Genomic DNA, 17,282 nt, shown 5'->3' with positions numbered 1-17,282 from the left:
GCACGTAACCCCACTCAACGGGTTACAACAAAAACACATCAACCCACTCAACGGGTTACAACAAAAACACATCAACCCACTCAACGGGTTACAACAAAAACACATCAACCCACTCAACGGGTTACAACAAAAACACATCAACCCACTCAACGGGTTACAACAAAAACACATCAACCCACTCAACGGGTTACAACAAAAGCACATAAAACCACTCGGTGTATTACTATGACCACAACGCAGTGTTAATGATCCTCTGAGGTCAGTGTACTTGCATCGTTATTATCACCGCCGTTGTCATCACCGCAGACGTCTAACTCAGCAGGGACGCAACCTTCTGGCATTTTTCTCAGTCTGTCGTGTCTGTCCTTATATGATCGTTTGCCGTCTAAGGTTTTTAGGGTATATCTATCTCCTTCCAAAATCTCGGCTATTACGAATGGACCCCTGAATTTCGGATCTAACTTCGTCTGGTTTCTTTCCTCGTTTTTACGTAACACGAAATCGCCAAGGTTGAACCTAACTATTTTAGCTTTGTTTTTGTCGAACCTATCCTTATCGTATTTGGCGCAGTGATACATCGAGCATTTTCGACGATCGCATTTGCGTCTAAGTTAGTTTCGCTTAGTAAGGAGTTATCCCGGTGATCGTGGATTCGTTTGAACTCAAACATTGCTAATAGTATTATTTAATTTAATTATTCGTAGATCGTATTATTCATTAGGCTTAGTGTTTGTTAGACTTATTATTAGTTGTACTTATTATTTGTTAAGCTTAGTGATAGACCTGTATATATGTCTAAATAAAATCTCGGCTTTGTGAAACGATGGCTAGTCCACACGAAGAGTCGTCGCGCGCCCAAAATTCGAATCGTGACCCGACATATATATATATATATATATATATATATATATATATATATATATATATATATATATATATATATATATATATATATATATATATATATACATATATATACAAGATATATATACAAGAAAGAAGATACAAGAAAGAAGATACAAGAAAGAAGGAATATTATATTAGCGGCATTTTTGTAGCCATTATATAGGGTTTCGATCGCATAATTAATCAGTATCAACTTACCAGTCTTTAACGGAAGGACAAAAAGAAGAGCAGACGACACACAGACCGCAATCATGATCATTTTCAAGTAGAATCTCAAACTGCCGTACATCTTAGAAAACTTCGTTAGTCGTAAGGGATCAAAGGATGATGTCCGCGCTAGGGAAAATAGATGAGAAGCGGCTATTTCAACAACCACCGTGTAGGTACTGCACTAGCCAGAAGTATCTGCGACAGAAATCAGAATACACTCGTTTTCGCATGGTTGGATCAATTTCGCGTGGGACTAACCTGATTGAACCTAACGCGGGATAATTGCTCAACTCACGACTTTAACCAGCCCGCTTGATTCTCTGTAAATGCTTGAAATTGACGCTTGGATTCTTTCCAGATTAACTAGCTTTGCCCCTCCCTCCCTTTATCTATTTTCTTAGATCGACTTAGACTGCCACAATATATTATCTTTCTTCTTTTCTTTCCTTTTCTTTCCTTTTGATCTTTTAAAGCCCTAAATCGCTGGCTATTTTGTATACTATATATTTTGTACACTCAATTACTCTGTAAGTCATAAGTACATATGTTTTACAACGTTATTTGTCATATTTCAGTTAAACCCCAGAAAAGCCAGAAATATATTTTCAGCATGTTTTAACGCGCCCCTGGCAAAGATCTCAAAAACGAGTTGCGGCACAATTTAAAGCGACAAATAGCATCGCGTGTCTCGTTGTGGTAACACACGGTTCGCCAGTTTTTTTTTTTTTTTTTTTTTTTTTTTTTTTTTTTTTTTTTTTTTTTTTTTTTTTTTTTTTGATATCGGTGACTGCCATATTCTCTTGAGTTTCCAAATCGTAAAGAATCTTTCCCCAGGGATTGGTCAACTGTGTATGTCCCCATGCGACGTAACTTGCTTAAGGAACACGAGCCGGTGATATGCAGGCAACGTATAATTGATTATCATTCGCTCTGAAACGCTGAAGTAATGACCAGTGCAGTGGTCCAGTGGTCATATTGAATGCCGCTGGATATATCAGCATTTGGCAACCTAACCCAGAGAAGCAGGAAATATGAAGCTACCGAATACCAATTAACTTCGTAGTTGCACGGTTCACATTCCATCATTTCTGAATATGCGAGGACAGTCCTCTTATTGTGCTTTTAATTCTTTTATTTGTTTCATTTTCAGCAAATATACTGGTTTTTTTAAATTAAGCTTCTGTTTATACAGAGTTACAGATTATATTAATTTTATATAGAATATATTTAAGAAAGATATTTAATTTTTTGCTAGTTAAGTATTGATCGATTAAGTTACTGTACCTTTGTTCCGATAAATGCGTGCCATTTCCTCGAATCTAATATCATAGCAAATGCCAATACCTATTTTGCAGCCCTTCACATCGAACGTCGTTAGGGAGTTACCAGGACTGAGTGAATCACTCTCTCGAAAAGTAATCTTATTAGGAATGTCGATGTCGAATAGATGTACCTAATAACATAAAAATGTAGTCGCTAATTCTATTGCTGCAACTTTTGTAATTTAATATCAAAGTTACCAACTCCTAAACTTTAATTATTTTTTATTTAATAACTGACAGCGTTTTTATCACTTTCTTTTATTAAAAAATCTTATCATTTAATAATGTTTAAAAAGGAGAAAAAATAAGTATAATAATATTTTAAGTATTTGAAAAATTTATACAACACAAACACATTACAACAAAAATGGGCGTTTCCCGTATCATAACGTATTTTATAAACCGTAAATTATAGAATTGGTTATAGTATACGTATGTACATATGTATATTCCTAAATTATTCCTAGATAGAGTCACTTTCTTCGCCCCAATATTTTCAAATTCAAAGCCATAAAGGAATATATTACTTACCTTTCGGTGTTTTGCTATCAAAGTTCCATCGGGACCCCAAATAGTACAGGTATTGTACAATTTATCGCCCTCTATTTCAGGCATCGTACCACCAACTACATAGATGTTGTTTTCTTTAGCTGCGTTCGATGAAGCAACGCTCGTTTCACCATCAGGAATACTCTCGGCGTATTTTGGAAAGTACTCTGCGTTGCAATATTTCAATTAATGAAATGTCTTTTGTTCCAACCATAAATTAAATTGAAATGTTTGTCAGTTTTTTATTTTTTAAATTATTAAAATAACTAAGTTTTATATTTCGACTTAATTAAATATGCAATTACTTAGCTAATAGTATATATAATAAATTGTTTCTACAGGTTCAAAATGAAAAATGAATATTTAGAAATATTTAATTACGACAATGCTATTTGTGTTAGCATCAGTGGCTTGTTACTCAACGACTTTGCTAGTACTTTTTGAAACATAAAGTTAGTTTTCAATTAACACTTATACTAGAGGCGGAATTATAAATGCAAAATAATTGATAATACTAATTTATAAGTACCTAATTATTAGTATCTTCAAAAATATATTTATACAAAAATCACGATAATCATGAAAATGGGGAAATCCTATATTCTCGAATCAATTCACAATTTATTTTGTATATTAATTAGATTCCGCGCTCATCAGTACGTACTCACTGGCGAGATCGAGAAAATGTATCGGCAATTCCTCGTACGACCAGAGGATCGGAAATATCAAAGGATATTATGGCGCAGCGCGAGTGGAGAAACAGAAACATATGAGCTTAACACCGTAATACTCTTATCATAGAAATAGAAGCAGTCCTCAATTCCCGCCCGCTAACTCCTATCTCCACCGATCCAAATGATCTCCTAGCCCTCACTCCCGGACATTTCCTCATTGGCGATTCATTAATGTGCTTACGTGATCGAGATTTCAGAGACATTCCATCGAACCGACTCTCCAAATGGCAGCATATCCAACAGCTTAAACAACATTTTTGGAACCGCTGGCATAAGGAGTATTTGAACGAGCTAACCAACCGCAATAAATGGAGCAAGGGTGGACACAGCATCCAAAAGGGCACAATCGTCATCCTCAGAGAGGACAACGTTCCCTCCATGCATTGGCCTCTGGGCCGAGTTCATCCAGGCGCCGATGGTGTTGTCACGTAAAATAACAAAATAAAAAAGGAATTTGAGGTAAAAAATAAAAAAAAGAAAACTTTATTTTTTTTCTAACATCAATACACTTTACAATCTACTTCCGAACTCTGGGCGTGACTTTTTAAGACTGACTCTTATGATTTTACTTTCGATCGGATCCGATTACTTTCTTTTGTCATCCCTCAACATCCCCACCGTCCATGCATTTGCTAGGCGTCCGCGACCGTTGCCACGTGCTCTTTCTTCTAGAACCTTCGGTGGAAGGACCGTTGGGATGTTGATGGTTCATTAGGCACTTCAGCGATATACATTGTCGCCGAGTGCTTTATCTCTATCGTCAGTCCGTCGGATTTGAAGTATGCCGGTCGTGACAGTGTCATCCGGACAGCTACAGTTCAGACGGCAAAAAGCATTTTGGATCGGGGCGTCAAAAGGCTTGTCCCACTGCCAATTCAACCCGATCTCGAGAAACCCGAACAACTAGCCACCGAGACGAAATAAGATGGGAACTTCAACCACACCTCGCTAGTTTGATCGGTACCCTCTCAACGGGGGGAGAATGTTACGCCATGCGGCTTACCATAGGTCATATTCTTAACTATCGATCGCGGCACTATAATGTCGCAGACGGACCGTCGCGTCTGCCCGGCAAACAAACATTGTAGTGGCAAGCGCATGATTCATTAAGCAGGGCGACTTCCAGAAACGTCGACTCGTGGTCGTTATTTTACCTCGCGTAAAAGAATGTGGCGTGATCCGAACGTAGTGGGGGTCGCCTTCCAGAAAAAACGAAAAAAATCGAAAGGCGTTCAGAACTTTTCGAGAAGTCGAACCGTCAACACAGGTGGTATGTCGCGCATTACTTATCAACCAAAACGCAGTTACATTTTTTTTGTTCCATTTATATCTTTCTAGTTAATAAGTTGTTGAAATAAACATTAATTTATTTGTGTTAATTCTGTGGAATTTCATTGAACTACTGAACTGATCAGTTCGTGGCGTCGATTATTTAATCGTAACGGGAAATTACAACTCTCGTTGACGTGCTATCTCGCGATCGCGTCTCTCCGCGAACGGTCGAAACAAAATGATTCACTAAAAACTGTCCTGAATTCCTAAGAACTTATTTACCGCAAAACTGACAAAGTGTTTATTTAAAAAATGAGGTTGAAGGTAGTCCTTTTCTTTCATTTCATTCATTTTCATTTTCTTTCTTAAGTATGGCTAACACAATATCTAATCAATTAAAATTTTATATTTTCACGTGAAAAGTTTCTTTAGATAATTATTATCAACATGATGACTCACTCTTACGGATTAATACGTGTCTGTAGGGCAATCCGGTGGACTTGATCGGCTTTTTACTTCGAAAGTTGAGTAATCGGTGTCGCTTTCTTACGCATCTTTGAACTGTATAAATGTTTTAAAATTGTTTGATCCAGAATGTACCACACCGGACAATCAAGAAGGCAGGTGCCTTGACTACAGAAAATGTAAACCTCTGCAAGAAATATGGCAGATACAGTACCGTACAGCCACCGATTTTTATAGACGATCAGTGTGCAGATACCAGGGCAATGTTACGATCGTTTGCTGTCCGAACGATCCAAACAAAGAGAAGAGAGAAATTTTAATAAAAACTGTGTATAAGTATAAGGCTTTGCGACCACCATACTGTGGTTTTAGCAACGTCTCTCATACCAGGGTGGTCGATGGTAAACCAGCTGAACTTGGTACGTTTTATGTCTTTCTTTCCGATTAATAATAAGCCATTTACTGCAAAGAATGAACTTTAAAGGCATTAAACAGCACATCAATGTACATTTCAATTAGACTAAATAATAATGCTATGATTTTATCGGTAGTAACTTTACTTATTAACTTGAATTATTTCTTTCTTTTACTTCATGTTAGGAAGAGTATCTTTTTGCTTGAAATAAAAAATTGATATAGGAGTAATAATATGGATAGAGATCAAAAACTGTTAGGGCAGAAATTACACGTTTGAACTTTATAGTTCAGTATAGTTCAAATAGAAATTATATAGAATTATTTAATAATTTGTATTCCACTGGAATAAAAATTTAATTTCTGTCTTTATCAAATCTCTGTTTCAGAGTATTTGTACGTATGTACTTATCGTCTGCTGTATGATCGAATTTCGAATAGGTAATAATCGTTGTTACTCGTTATGTGAGAAAAAATTATGTATATTCACAACTATGACTATTGCATTTTAGGCGCTTGGCCATGAATCGCTGCATTAGGTTTTCGTAATCCCCGAAACCCAGACAAACCACTATGGAAGTGCGGAGGTTCCCTGATATCGGCTAGGCATGTTTTGACCGCAGCACATTGTGCACATATGGATGGAATAGAAAACATACACAATCATAATATTGCCATTCTTAGATTGGTGGAGGAGGTGCCATTTTCGAGTAAGTCCTCAAATATATATATATATATATATATGCTATTGAGTATTACTGAAGTATCATATCCTGAAATTTCTTACTGTACACATATATTGTGTCATAAAGCGTGTATAATTCTTTCTCATACTTTTGGTCATTAGTTTCCTGCATTTTCATTTATTTTTTTATTTTTCAGGGTACGTATATCCCATTTGTACGAAAGAGCCCCTACGAAAGAGCAACTTCGTCGGCTATAACCCCCTTGTTGCTGGATCGGGAGCATTAAGATATAGTAAGTGATATCAATTTTATAATAAAATTAAATAGTTCCAGTCTTAAATATCTTTCTTATTTTCTTCGTAGGACGACCACGACGTAATGCATTAATGGAAGTACAAATGCCAGTGATTAAGAACGCCGAATGCAAAATAGCTTATTCCAAATTTCCTAATGCACCTGATATCACTGATGGTATAATATGCGCCGAACATGCTCAGGGTGGAGAGGATTCTTGTACGGTAATTAAGTTACAGAGTTACTACAAACTATACGGTATCTGAAGACACGTCGATTCGAATTAACATCAAATCGACGTCTTAAACATTAAAAATAATAGATAAACACAATTTAATAGTTTTGCCCACTTCTCACACCTCGTTATGGTATTTAATCTAATTTCCTCTAATCTTAGTTTTGCTCAAAATACATATAACATGTACGTTATAAATTGGAGTATTTCAATACACAAATCAATAGAAGATTATTACTGTATATAAGTATAATTTCAATACAATTCGATCGATATATTTCAGTATCTTTGATTAAAAATTTAACGATCCTTTCAGGCTGACCGCGGCGGATCACTGCTGATACAACATGAATTAACCTCGTATTTAATAGGTATTGTGTCTTATGCTTATAAGTGCGGCACAGCTGGGTATCCCAGCGTTTACACTAGGGTCACATCGTACCTTGACTTCATTCTCCAAGCGATGCAATAATATGATATTACTGTTCCATAAATATCATTGTGTAAAAAACGTAAAGTTGGATTTTTTTATTGTGGAGATAAGAAACAGCTCAAATTTACATTGTTTTGTACGTTACAAATTATAGGCTTAAAATGTACGAAATGTAACTTTGAAACGACACTAATTTTTTACGCACGATAAACCTCCACAACTTAGGTATGTAAAGATGATAAACGTATATTAATTCTATTAATTTGGTAATAATAAACCAACTTTCTGAGAAGTTCTGTAAATTTCGTTTCTTTTGTATCAAGAGAATAATGGAATATTCCACTTAGATCGTATACTTCTTGTATGTACGTACAAAATTTTCCGGCTAATCTAAAACACTTCATAAGATAGAGAGCTTCTGGAAATTCGGACACAGAGAGTGCATAAAATACAAGATAAGTCTCGTGTCTTTCAAAATTATTTTTTATTCGCTAAAAACGTCCTGTGTACTCATGCAATCACATGCAACCTCGAAACTTCACTTATTTTTTATCACTTTCCAATTCAATACACAGTTTCTGCATTTTTGACTATATGTAAGAGAAATTTCCATTCAGCCAAAGGTGTACTTACAGATTATAGATTCCTATACGACTCTCAGTAAAAATTTATCCGCACTCCAGATAGTTAAAACTTCTGTCGACCGTATTGATCCATCTGCACTCTTCGTATGACGTCAATATCTGTTCAGTGCTGCTGCGCAGGTTTCTTTGTGTTACGTCAATTCGTTTGTGACCGTTGCGCGAGTAATGGCGCTTTGCAATGGTGATTTGCAGGAAAACAGTGCAGGATGCTGTGATTCGTTTCTTGTGGTCGGAGGTTATGTTTGATGCCTATATTTATCAAAGATTTAATGCACATTATGGAGAAAGTGTTTTGTCACGAAGTGTGTTTGAATGGGCACAAAAGTTCAAAGAAGATCGCACAAGTGTTATGAAAAAACAGCTGGACGCCCGTCCACATCCACGATGACAACATTGAACGTGCTCATGAACTTATGCTCTATGGAATAGACGAGTGACAGTGGATAATGTGGCAAATCATTTGCAAATCAGCCACGGCTCTGCTTATGCAATAGTACACGACAGATTTGGATTTTAAAAAGTTTGTGCGAGATGGATGCCGAAAAAGCTGATGAAAAGGTGAAGACGACGATGCATTCGTGGTTCGCAGCTCAGCCCAAAACATTTTTTAATGAGAAAATATAAAGGTCCTTCGGCAAATGGACAAAGTGTATACAGAAATCGAGTGATTATGTCAAAAAATGATGTATGTCTTTTTTGACAATTGCTTAAAATAAATTCTACACCGACAGAGCGGGTAACTTTTTACTCACCCTCGTAAGACACTTAAATTTCCAATCTATTATGATGAATAAAAGAGCTTATACTATTAAATCTAATTGTATTTTGTTGCATGAGAGTACACGTGTATGTGATGTACATTACCTTTATATCCCCTTGAACGCTTCAATATTGCGCATATATACTATATTTTGTACAGCTTCTATAAAATTTCGTATGTTTGTTTAGGCTGTTAATCTAGAGGCTGGAGTACAAAGAAGTGGCACAATGATGTGGGCTGATGACATTTATAATTATCAAGGAATCACCCCTACATTCGCTCAGGTATATATCGTTGACTATAATGTATTTAACATATATGATTGTTAGAATATTAATAATTAATTTTTAATTCTATCAGAATTTTAATGAAACTGTCCCTTGGGAAGGAAGAACTGATACCTTGATATCACGGTTTGTACATCCTATATATACGACAAATTTTAGAACATTATATAACGAAGAACCAGATCGTCGTGGCCATGTGATGTGAATAAAAGGACTTGAATTTGATGATATTTTTATAATGTTAGATAACATAACTAAGTATCTTCACAGTAAGATAGGATGACATGGTTTACATGATCTTAATGTTGTTCACTCGAGTGATGATATTATAAGGAAAAGTGTAATATCACAGGTAGGATGATTCATAATTTAGAACTACTAACTCATGTATGTATTAAAAATTAAAGAAATATATTAAATTTTATAGGATATTTATGTTTAGTAACCAGTAATTCAGAGATTGGTATTCATGGTTACTATAACGAGGCTGTAGAAACGCACCCTTTCTTCTTTGCAAATGGTCCTGTATTTATGTCTAAGCCGAAACTGGAACCTCTGAATAATTTAGATTTATTCTTGTTATTTTCTAAAATACTTATCTACAGTATACCATAAGGAATGATACCGTATCGCACCTAATCAAGTGCCTTAAGAAACATCAACAGGATATCACAGTAATCCCTTATCGACTGATATGTAAGTAAAAGTTATCTGTCATTGTTATACACAATTATGTGTTAGTGTTATACACAGTTATTTATCATTTTCTATTAATTCAGTTGTAGCCACTACAATATCTATGACACTGGTAGTAATTATAAGAACAATAATGATGTTCTATAAGAGGAAATGATGATTAGGAACAAAAACTTACAGGTAAGTCAAAGTATATGTTATTTGCCATTTGAAAAGAAAGTTACTAACTTGGAATTTTTTGATAAATAATAATTGTGCAAAATATATTGGATTTCAAATTTGTCAAAAATTGAAATTTAAGAAGCATTGTAATAATATAACATTAATATTTTGATTTTTCAGGAGATATCATGCGGTGGATGGATAATATGTAAAAAATATTAAGCAGTATATGAATTTTCATATTGCGTAGAGATAACAAAATGAATTTTAAAAAATGTCGACATGGTAATAAGAAATAGCATCATGACAAAGAATATATAAACACAGTTTCATTTTTTATAAATAAAAATTTGTTGTTCCAGATTTTGAAATATAGTGAAACGTTTAATTAGTATCTTAATATCTTTAAATAATTATTATTTTAGAATCAATTGTAATTGTATCATACGTACTTTTGAATTCGTGCAAGAACATATGTTATTTTGAAGTAGTTATTATTAGGAAATTGTTAGACGCGAACAGTATGCGAAAAGTTAGTATGTAGTGTAATAATTATCAATCAAAGCACAAGAATTAAATTCTTTAGGAAAAAATTTCCGGAATTTCTTATTTACATGATTATAAAGAAATCCATAACAAAAAGGAGCTGCTTTCTAATACTTCTCTTCCTTGTAATGCCTACGTTAACAATAACGAGGTTCGACTTTTTGTTTTTAGAGGGATACTGGAAAATTTGAAAGTACAGTACCATTGGGAAGAAAATCACGATATTGAAAACGATATTTGCAAGTAAATTTCCAAAAAATCTGTTTTCAAATTTTCGCTTTCTATTTCACATTAAAAGAAAGGGAGGGCTGCCTTCTTTTTCTGCAAGACAAAACAAACATTCTGAATCTCGTATCAATGAATGATGTCAATAAGTTATTTTTCTTTTCAGATTGAACAATATTCCAGATTTATTCATAATTTCATACTACGCGAAGAATAGACTTTCATAGGTATATAAAGGAAATATTAAGTATAGGAAAACTCTTTTTCGTTGTAGGTGACATATGCTTCACGGTTGAACACATGTATTTTTGAACACATATAAATGAAAAAGTACTCTTATGGAGAAAAAGAATTGATACCTTCGATTGACATTAGATAATGTATATAAACTTATGAACAATCACTATCACTATCAGTTTGTATTTTAGGTGCACACGCAGATTTGTTGGAGTTCTTATAAAATGTACTTCCTGTACGAACGTTTTATTCTTCCAAATTTTACGATACTATGTCTCATATGATAACTATATGGATTAAACGTAATATAAATGATCCGAAAATAGACTCGAACGACATTAATTGTCTTTCTATTTATACCAATATCGAAAATACAAGTAAAGCTGGAGCAATAGTATGCAAGAATGGACTATTTATTATTTTAAACCAAATCATAGCATATTCAGAATGCACAGTATTATCATGAAACGACGAGTTTTATGTTAATTCCGACCGATTACAATACCTTTCTTTCGTTTACAAGGAACGACGAGACTGGCAGTTGCGTGATTTCCAATGCAAAAGCCGCGATATCTGCACGATAACCTAACCTCAACCGATTTTGTTGTACTATTCTTACGTGGACTTCGTTTGTACCACTTTCGTAACAAAAATAGAATACGTAGAACACAGCATTCCGTTATGCGATATTGTCGATTCCTAACATCCGAAAAATCAGAGATAATTTTTTCCCTACAGTTGTACATTTGTGTGAAAAATTACGAACGTAAAGTTGTTTGGTGCATGCACAGTCCTCCCCTCCGCTGCATTTGCGTGGACATGCTAGAAAGATTCACTTTTCCACGGTGAAACTGTATGTATTATAATTTCATTTTTACAAAGGTCGAACATCCTACTATGCATAAATTTAATATTAATATAAGCAGGTTTCGTGTTAAGTATTACATCTGACGTATAAGCACACGTGTGTACGAGCCTTGGTTTTAAATGTCTTATAGTAGACACCGAAAAGATTATTCAGTTGGATATCTGACTCAACATCAATATTTTACTAGGAGATAACATGTTAAGAACACGTTGGTGGATGGCATGGGAGATGATGAATGAAGACATACTTCTGTGAGATACATAAAATAGTAGTCAGAACGTATTTTGGCGCTTGGGGACAGCAACAGCTTTTTTTTTGTTTTTATTTATTTGTTGAAATTACAATCAATTCTCGCGTTGAGAATTTTCAGTAATTTTTCCGGCGTGGCGCAGTGACATGGCTGTTTATTTACAATAAGTTAATACTTATTATAGATAGGTATAATTTATAAGTATTATAAGTAAGTGCATATGCTTAATTTGGATAATTAAATGAATCTAACGTTTAGGTCTAGCGAGTAGTGCCTCTTCAGCCTGCGAATCTGGTCCGTCGTATCGAGTAGTCCAGTGATTAGGGGGTTTCGGTGTTTCTTGACTCTTTTGCTATATCTGTCGCTATATTTTGCTATTTCCTCTTTGACTGTAGGTATCTTGAGGTCGCGATGGATGGTTTCGTTGGTAACATACCAAGGTGCGTCTATTAAGGCTCTTAGCGCTTTCGATTGGAATCGTTGTAGTATTTCGATGTTGGAGTTACTTGGACAGCAACAGCTGGTGATACTGTCATACACCTCCATTTATAAACTTTCGAAAATCGATGTGACCTTCAAACTTTAGTGTATTCTGTTTCACAGCACAAAATGTTTCCGAAACGTAAGTTTATTGTTACAATAAACTTGACTAGTGGCTCTGAAATACTATCCTTGAAAAAACAATGGGGAAATTGGAGCAAAAAAAAAGAAGGAAATAAACAAAGACCTTGTTGGTTCGTAAAAATAAAATATGCTACAGGAAAAATTTTTTCCAACGGATTGAGATGCGACAAGCTTTAAAAGCTATGACGCGAATCGAGCGTTTGTCTACAAGAGCGCATTTTCGGTGGATATATATGTCGGAATGACATTGGGGATAGGGTTGTCGGTGTTTGAGGAGTCTTCATTGAAGGTAGCCATCGTTGCGGTGTAACGAAGATACGATTTATTGACACAGGTATGAATAACACAGGTTTTGACAATCTACCACGGCGGTGAGACGTCCGCGACACTAGTGACAGTGGTCTCCGGTTCAATAACGAATCCGCGGCCAACGGGATGACAGATGGGCGTTCTCGCTGAATCTAAGTCTGACTCGTAAAAATAATTGCTGAGCGTAAAGACGTTACTCTTTGGTCGACGGGAGCGCGTAAAAGAATGCCCGTCCCGTCCCGACGATGTCACAGAGGAAAACTATAATGGGGTGTGTCTAAGGACACGAGATCATCGGATTCGTCGAGGAAAGCCTTCGTTTAGGAAGTAAGGGAAATTGACGTTGCTGCTAATTGGTCAATCTCCATATCGGTGGTTAGAAAAAGATGTTAGCCGCCCTCGAGGGAAAGTTGCTAGCGGGAGACGCCGCTCGTTGAAAAATATGTCTCCCCTATCTTCCCGTAGTTGGGACAAAGACTGTTTGTCTGTTTGAAGGACTTTAGTTAACTAAACCTTAAGATTTATAACGGGCCCTCCAGCTAGCCGAACATGTACTGCGGAGACGCATCGACATCTGGCAATCATCTTACTCGAAGAATAGGGTCTGCGTGTGGCGAGCCACGGGACAGAAACCGTTGGAATGTTTACTGTCGCGTGTCGCCACGAATATTTCTTTTAAGGAGAGCTATAGAATTACTCCATACCTTTGTTAGGCAAAGCGTTTATCCCTTGACCGCGGCTACGTTGGGCGACAGACTGTCACCTCGAGCCAAAGCTCACCGTCACTAATCTAGAACAATTACAATCGGATTGAATAACTACAATTGTTCAATTACAGCTATAGTAGACTCTAGGTTAGAATGTTGCGGGATTATCTAAAATTCCAAAGGCTCCGGTGTTCTTTCATCTCCGACATATAATTATATAATGACTCATTGAAAACCAGCTTTCATTTTTTGTTGATAGTATGGTAAGAAAATGTGAAGTTCGAACGCTTGTAACGATTGCCTGAGTTGCGTCATCCTTGGTTTTAGGAAAAGATAGGGAAGTCACTGAAGGGTGTCGCGGCTTCGATGTCTTTCGTAGCTGCGACGCGGAGGCCTCTCGGTTGTTCTTTGAACAATCGTCAACGTGGACGAACGTCAAAGCGAAACCACGCGAATTCGGCATTTCCGATAATACGGAACTCTGTAAACGCGACTGCGTTGAATTCGTTCGATTAATTCCTAGCAGTATCTATAAACAGTGAACTTAAGGCCCCATACACAACTGCATACGCTAGGTTGTAAGAAATAATAGCTATATAAGTATGTAGCGGCGCATGAGTTAGAGAACGATGCAAATCGAGAGCGACTCATATTATTGTTTTGCCTCGTGACACTTACACAGTCTTGACGTACATGTAACGTCAACAAATATCTCCAACAGACTCAGGAAACCTGAACAGCCTTGCACACGACACCGACTCCCAAAACAAAGGAATATGAATTCGGCACATAGGCATAAGATAAACGAACATCTAGAAGGGCTGTGTCTTGATCGAGTCTTTCAGTCTTTCGGTAACGGTCAAATCGCACACTTGTAATCCTATTATAAAATAAAGGTACCTCGAACTCTGGTTCAAGAACCCAACATTTTTTTATTATTATTTTCCCATTATTTTTACGTGACATTTTGGCGATCCTGCCAGGATCCATTCGCTTCAGTGTAAACGAAGTTACGATTTCGGTCTACGGACATTATTGAAGATCGAAGGATTCGAACTACTTGTGTTATGAACTTTGCTGTCAATAATTTACCACGGTGGACCAAATTAACGGGGCCACTGTCAGCATAGAACAAATCAACAGAACGAGTTTGACACTCAAACGCATTTGAACGCGCCACAGAGGAAAACACCGCAAGGGAACCTCATTCTACGAACTTACGTATCAAGGTGAGAAAAGTCGGAATTCTTTTAAACAATATAGAACGCGAAAAGTTAGTTTCTCTAGTAACTCTAGCGAAGAGACAATATGAACAAGAAAGACACAAAAGCCGAGACAAGTTTACCCTCTACAAGTGGAGTTCAAAATAAAACGGGAACACTCGATTCCTCTACCAGAGCAATTTTAGACTTAATACAGAGACAGAACGAAGAATTTCGACAACAATTTAACGAAATAAAGAATGCTTTAAAATTAGCGAACGAAGAAAATAGAAAACGCGCTAACGAAATGGAAATATTAAGTAGAAACCTCTCTCGTGTTAAACTACCACAAATAAACGTAAAATCAACTGAATTCGGTTCTATGATGACTGACGATGACGATAATATATCAGTATTAAAACACGATACTAATCCACCTCCACCTATGCCACAAAAGCCACCAACATATGTCCAACCATCCAATTCAACAGCTGGAAACTCTGGAAATCTAAAAGCTGTTTAGTATCTCCGATACTAAACGGAGAAAACGATATAAGTGTAGAAGATTTTATTCGTGAAATAAAAGAAATGAGAATGATGTGTAGCGAACAAACGTTATTATTAAAAATGATCAAAATAGAGAAAATTGTAGGAAAAGCCGCAATGACAATCCGCAATATCCATATTAACGAATTCGAAACTCTGTACGAAGGATTAAGACGTAACGTAGCTACTCAAGCATCAGTAAGAGAACACCAAGATCAGTTAAGAGTGATAAAGCAAGGAATAACCGAAAGCGTGCAAAATTATAACATTAGATTTCGACGTGTTTTCAACAAACTTCAATACAGCATTACCAATGAATATAAAGACGAACTAACTCGATGAGCGATGAACGATCGACTATACATGGTTTCTGTGATTGACTATGTAAGAGGCCTTCGTTCAGAAATAGGACACGTGCTATTGGCTAATCCCCCCCCCCCAAACATCATCGATGCAGAAAAAAAGGCAATGGACGTGGAAAAATACTTTCGCGAAGACAACGCTCGCAGACGGATGACACGACAAACAACCACTCCACCATCTTATCGTAACCAGACGTCTCGTCCAGTAGGTAACCGCTTCACGATTACAAGTAACATGAATAACAAAACTCCACCCACACAAAACATTCTACCAAGAATGAATAATTTTACAAAGCTTGAAAATCGACCATTAAACGAAAGGCCACAAACGAAATGTTTCAAATGCGATCGATTGGGACACCTTGCCAATCAATGCCAAAATTTTCGAATACCGCCTCAAACAAAAGCCCCTCCAGGAATAAACCACATTCAAGAACAATCAGAATTAACAATGCTACCTCAGGAAGATTATCCACAATACGACTACAATTACCAGGACGACGAGGATTGCGATTTTTCGTTGACTCGGGAGCAGGAATCAACTTGCTTAAACGAGGATGCTACCCAGGAAGGACAATAATACCAGACACATAGAAATTCTCCATGGAACATTCCAAATACGAATCCAATTCCAAAATTAAACTAAATTTATTCAACAAAGAGATAGAATTTTCCTTAGTAGATGATAATTTCCCTATCATAGAAGACGGCATATTAGGCTTACCCGGTTTAAATCAATATCGATTCGAACTCTCCAATAAAACATTAAAATTAGATAATAATACTCTTCTGCTGCAGCAAGAACCACCCCTCGCATCGGGAGAAATCGTTCAAAAAATTGTATACTTGGAAAGCCAACGCCAGTATGCTTTATCAATGGTGGTAAGTTTTCAGTCCAAATTTCTAACATTATTGAAAATATAAACACTGTAGATCAAATCTAAAAATTCAAATCTTTGATTCGACTATCGCACATAGAAAAACCTCTTAGAGAACCTATGTAGTATTTTCGTCTGTACCTACTTAAATTATATTTATCTTATTTTCCTTTAAGCATTCGTGAACGTAGTGGTAATGAACTTCAATGTGTTTAGAATTTTTTGTGAAATTTCCGTACTTTGCTATACTTATCACTCCAGAGTTATCGTCATAAATTTTTACAGGGTTATTGTCTAGATTTACATTGAAGACCTTCATAATTTCTCTAATAGACATTAATTCACTCACCGCTTCCGATAGAGCTACATACTCTGCATACGTCCAGGCTTTTGTCACACACCTTTGTTTTTTAGATTTCCAACCGATTACATTTCCATACAATTTAATTACATATCCAG

General features: G+C 36.1%; 1 protein-coding gene and 1 long non-coding RNA gene across 3 annotated transcripts; one reads left to right on the top strand and one right to left on the bottom strand.

Moving 5' to 3' along the window:
- Positions 1-1,803: 1,803 nt before the first annotated feature.
- On the bottom strand, positions 1,804-4,967 carry LOC126876560 (omega-amidase NIT2-A-like). Its single transcript, XM_050639430.1, has 4 exons — positions 4,725-4,967; positions 2,970-3,154; positions 2,401-2,569; positions 1,804-2,125 (listed from the first exon to the last, which is right to left on the bottom strand). Exons 1-4 carry the CDS (start codon positions 4,819-4,821, stop codon positions 1,992-1,994), a joined length of 585 nt encoding a protein of 194 aa, XP_050495387.1. The 5' UTR covers positions 4,822-4,967; the 3' UTR covers positions 1,804-1,991.
- A 3,826-nt stretch (positions 4,968-8,793) lies between these two features.
- Positions 8,794-11,184, top strand: LOC126876572 (uncharacterized). 2 transcript variants are annotated; one of them, XR_007694328.1, is made up of 7 exons: positions 8,794-8,900; positions 9,113-9,208; positions 9,285-9,563; positions 9,639-9,907; positions 9,991-10,087; positions 10,250-10,354; positions 10,787-11,184. It is a non-coding gene; the product is annotated as an uncharacterized LOC126876572 (long non-coding RNA). The 2 variants fall into 2 exon arrangements; XR_007694327.1 differs by lacking the exon at positions 10,787-11,184 and having other exon boundaries at positions 10,250-10,646.
- The last annotated feature ends 6,098 nt before the right edge of the window (positions 11,185-17,282 follow it).

The sequence above is a fragment of the Bombus huntii genome, unplaced genomic scaffold, assembly GCF_024542735.1.
Source record: "Bombus huntii isolate Logan2020A unplaced genomic scaffold, iyBomHunt1.1 ctg00000083.1, whole genome shotgun sequence".
NCBI lineage: Eukaryota > Metazoa > Arthropoda > Insecta > Hymenoptera > Apidae > Bombus > Bombus huntii.
This window is presented reverse-complemented; position numbering and strand designations above follow the sequence as displayed.

Excerpts from the sequence above, each read along its gene's own strand:
- LOC126876560 (XM_050639430.1), bottom strand. The coding sequence starts at position 4,821 with ATGCGCTTGCCACTACAATGTTTGTTTGCCGGGCAGACGCGACGGTCC. Across the intron at positions 3,155-4,724 it reads AGTTAAGAATATGACCTATG|AGTACTTTCCAAAATACGCC; the intron begins GTAAGCCGCATG and ends ATTGCAACGCAG. Across the intron at positions 2,126-2,400 it reads ACGCATTTATCGGAACAAAG|GTTGCCAAATGCTGATATAT; the intron begins GTACAGTAACTT and ends TCTCTGGGTTAG.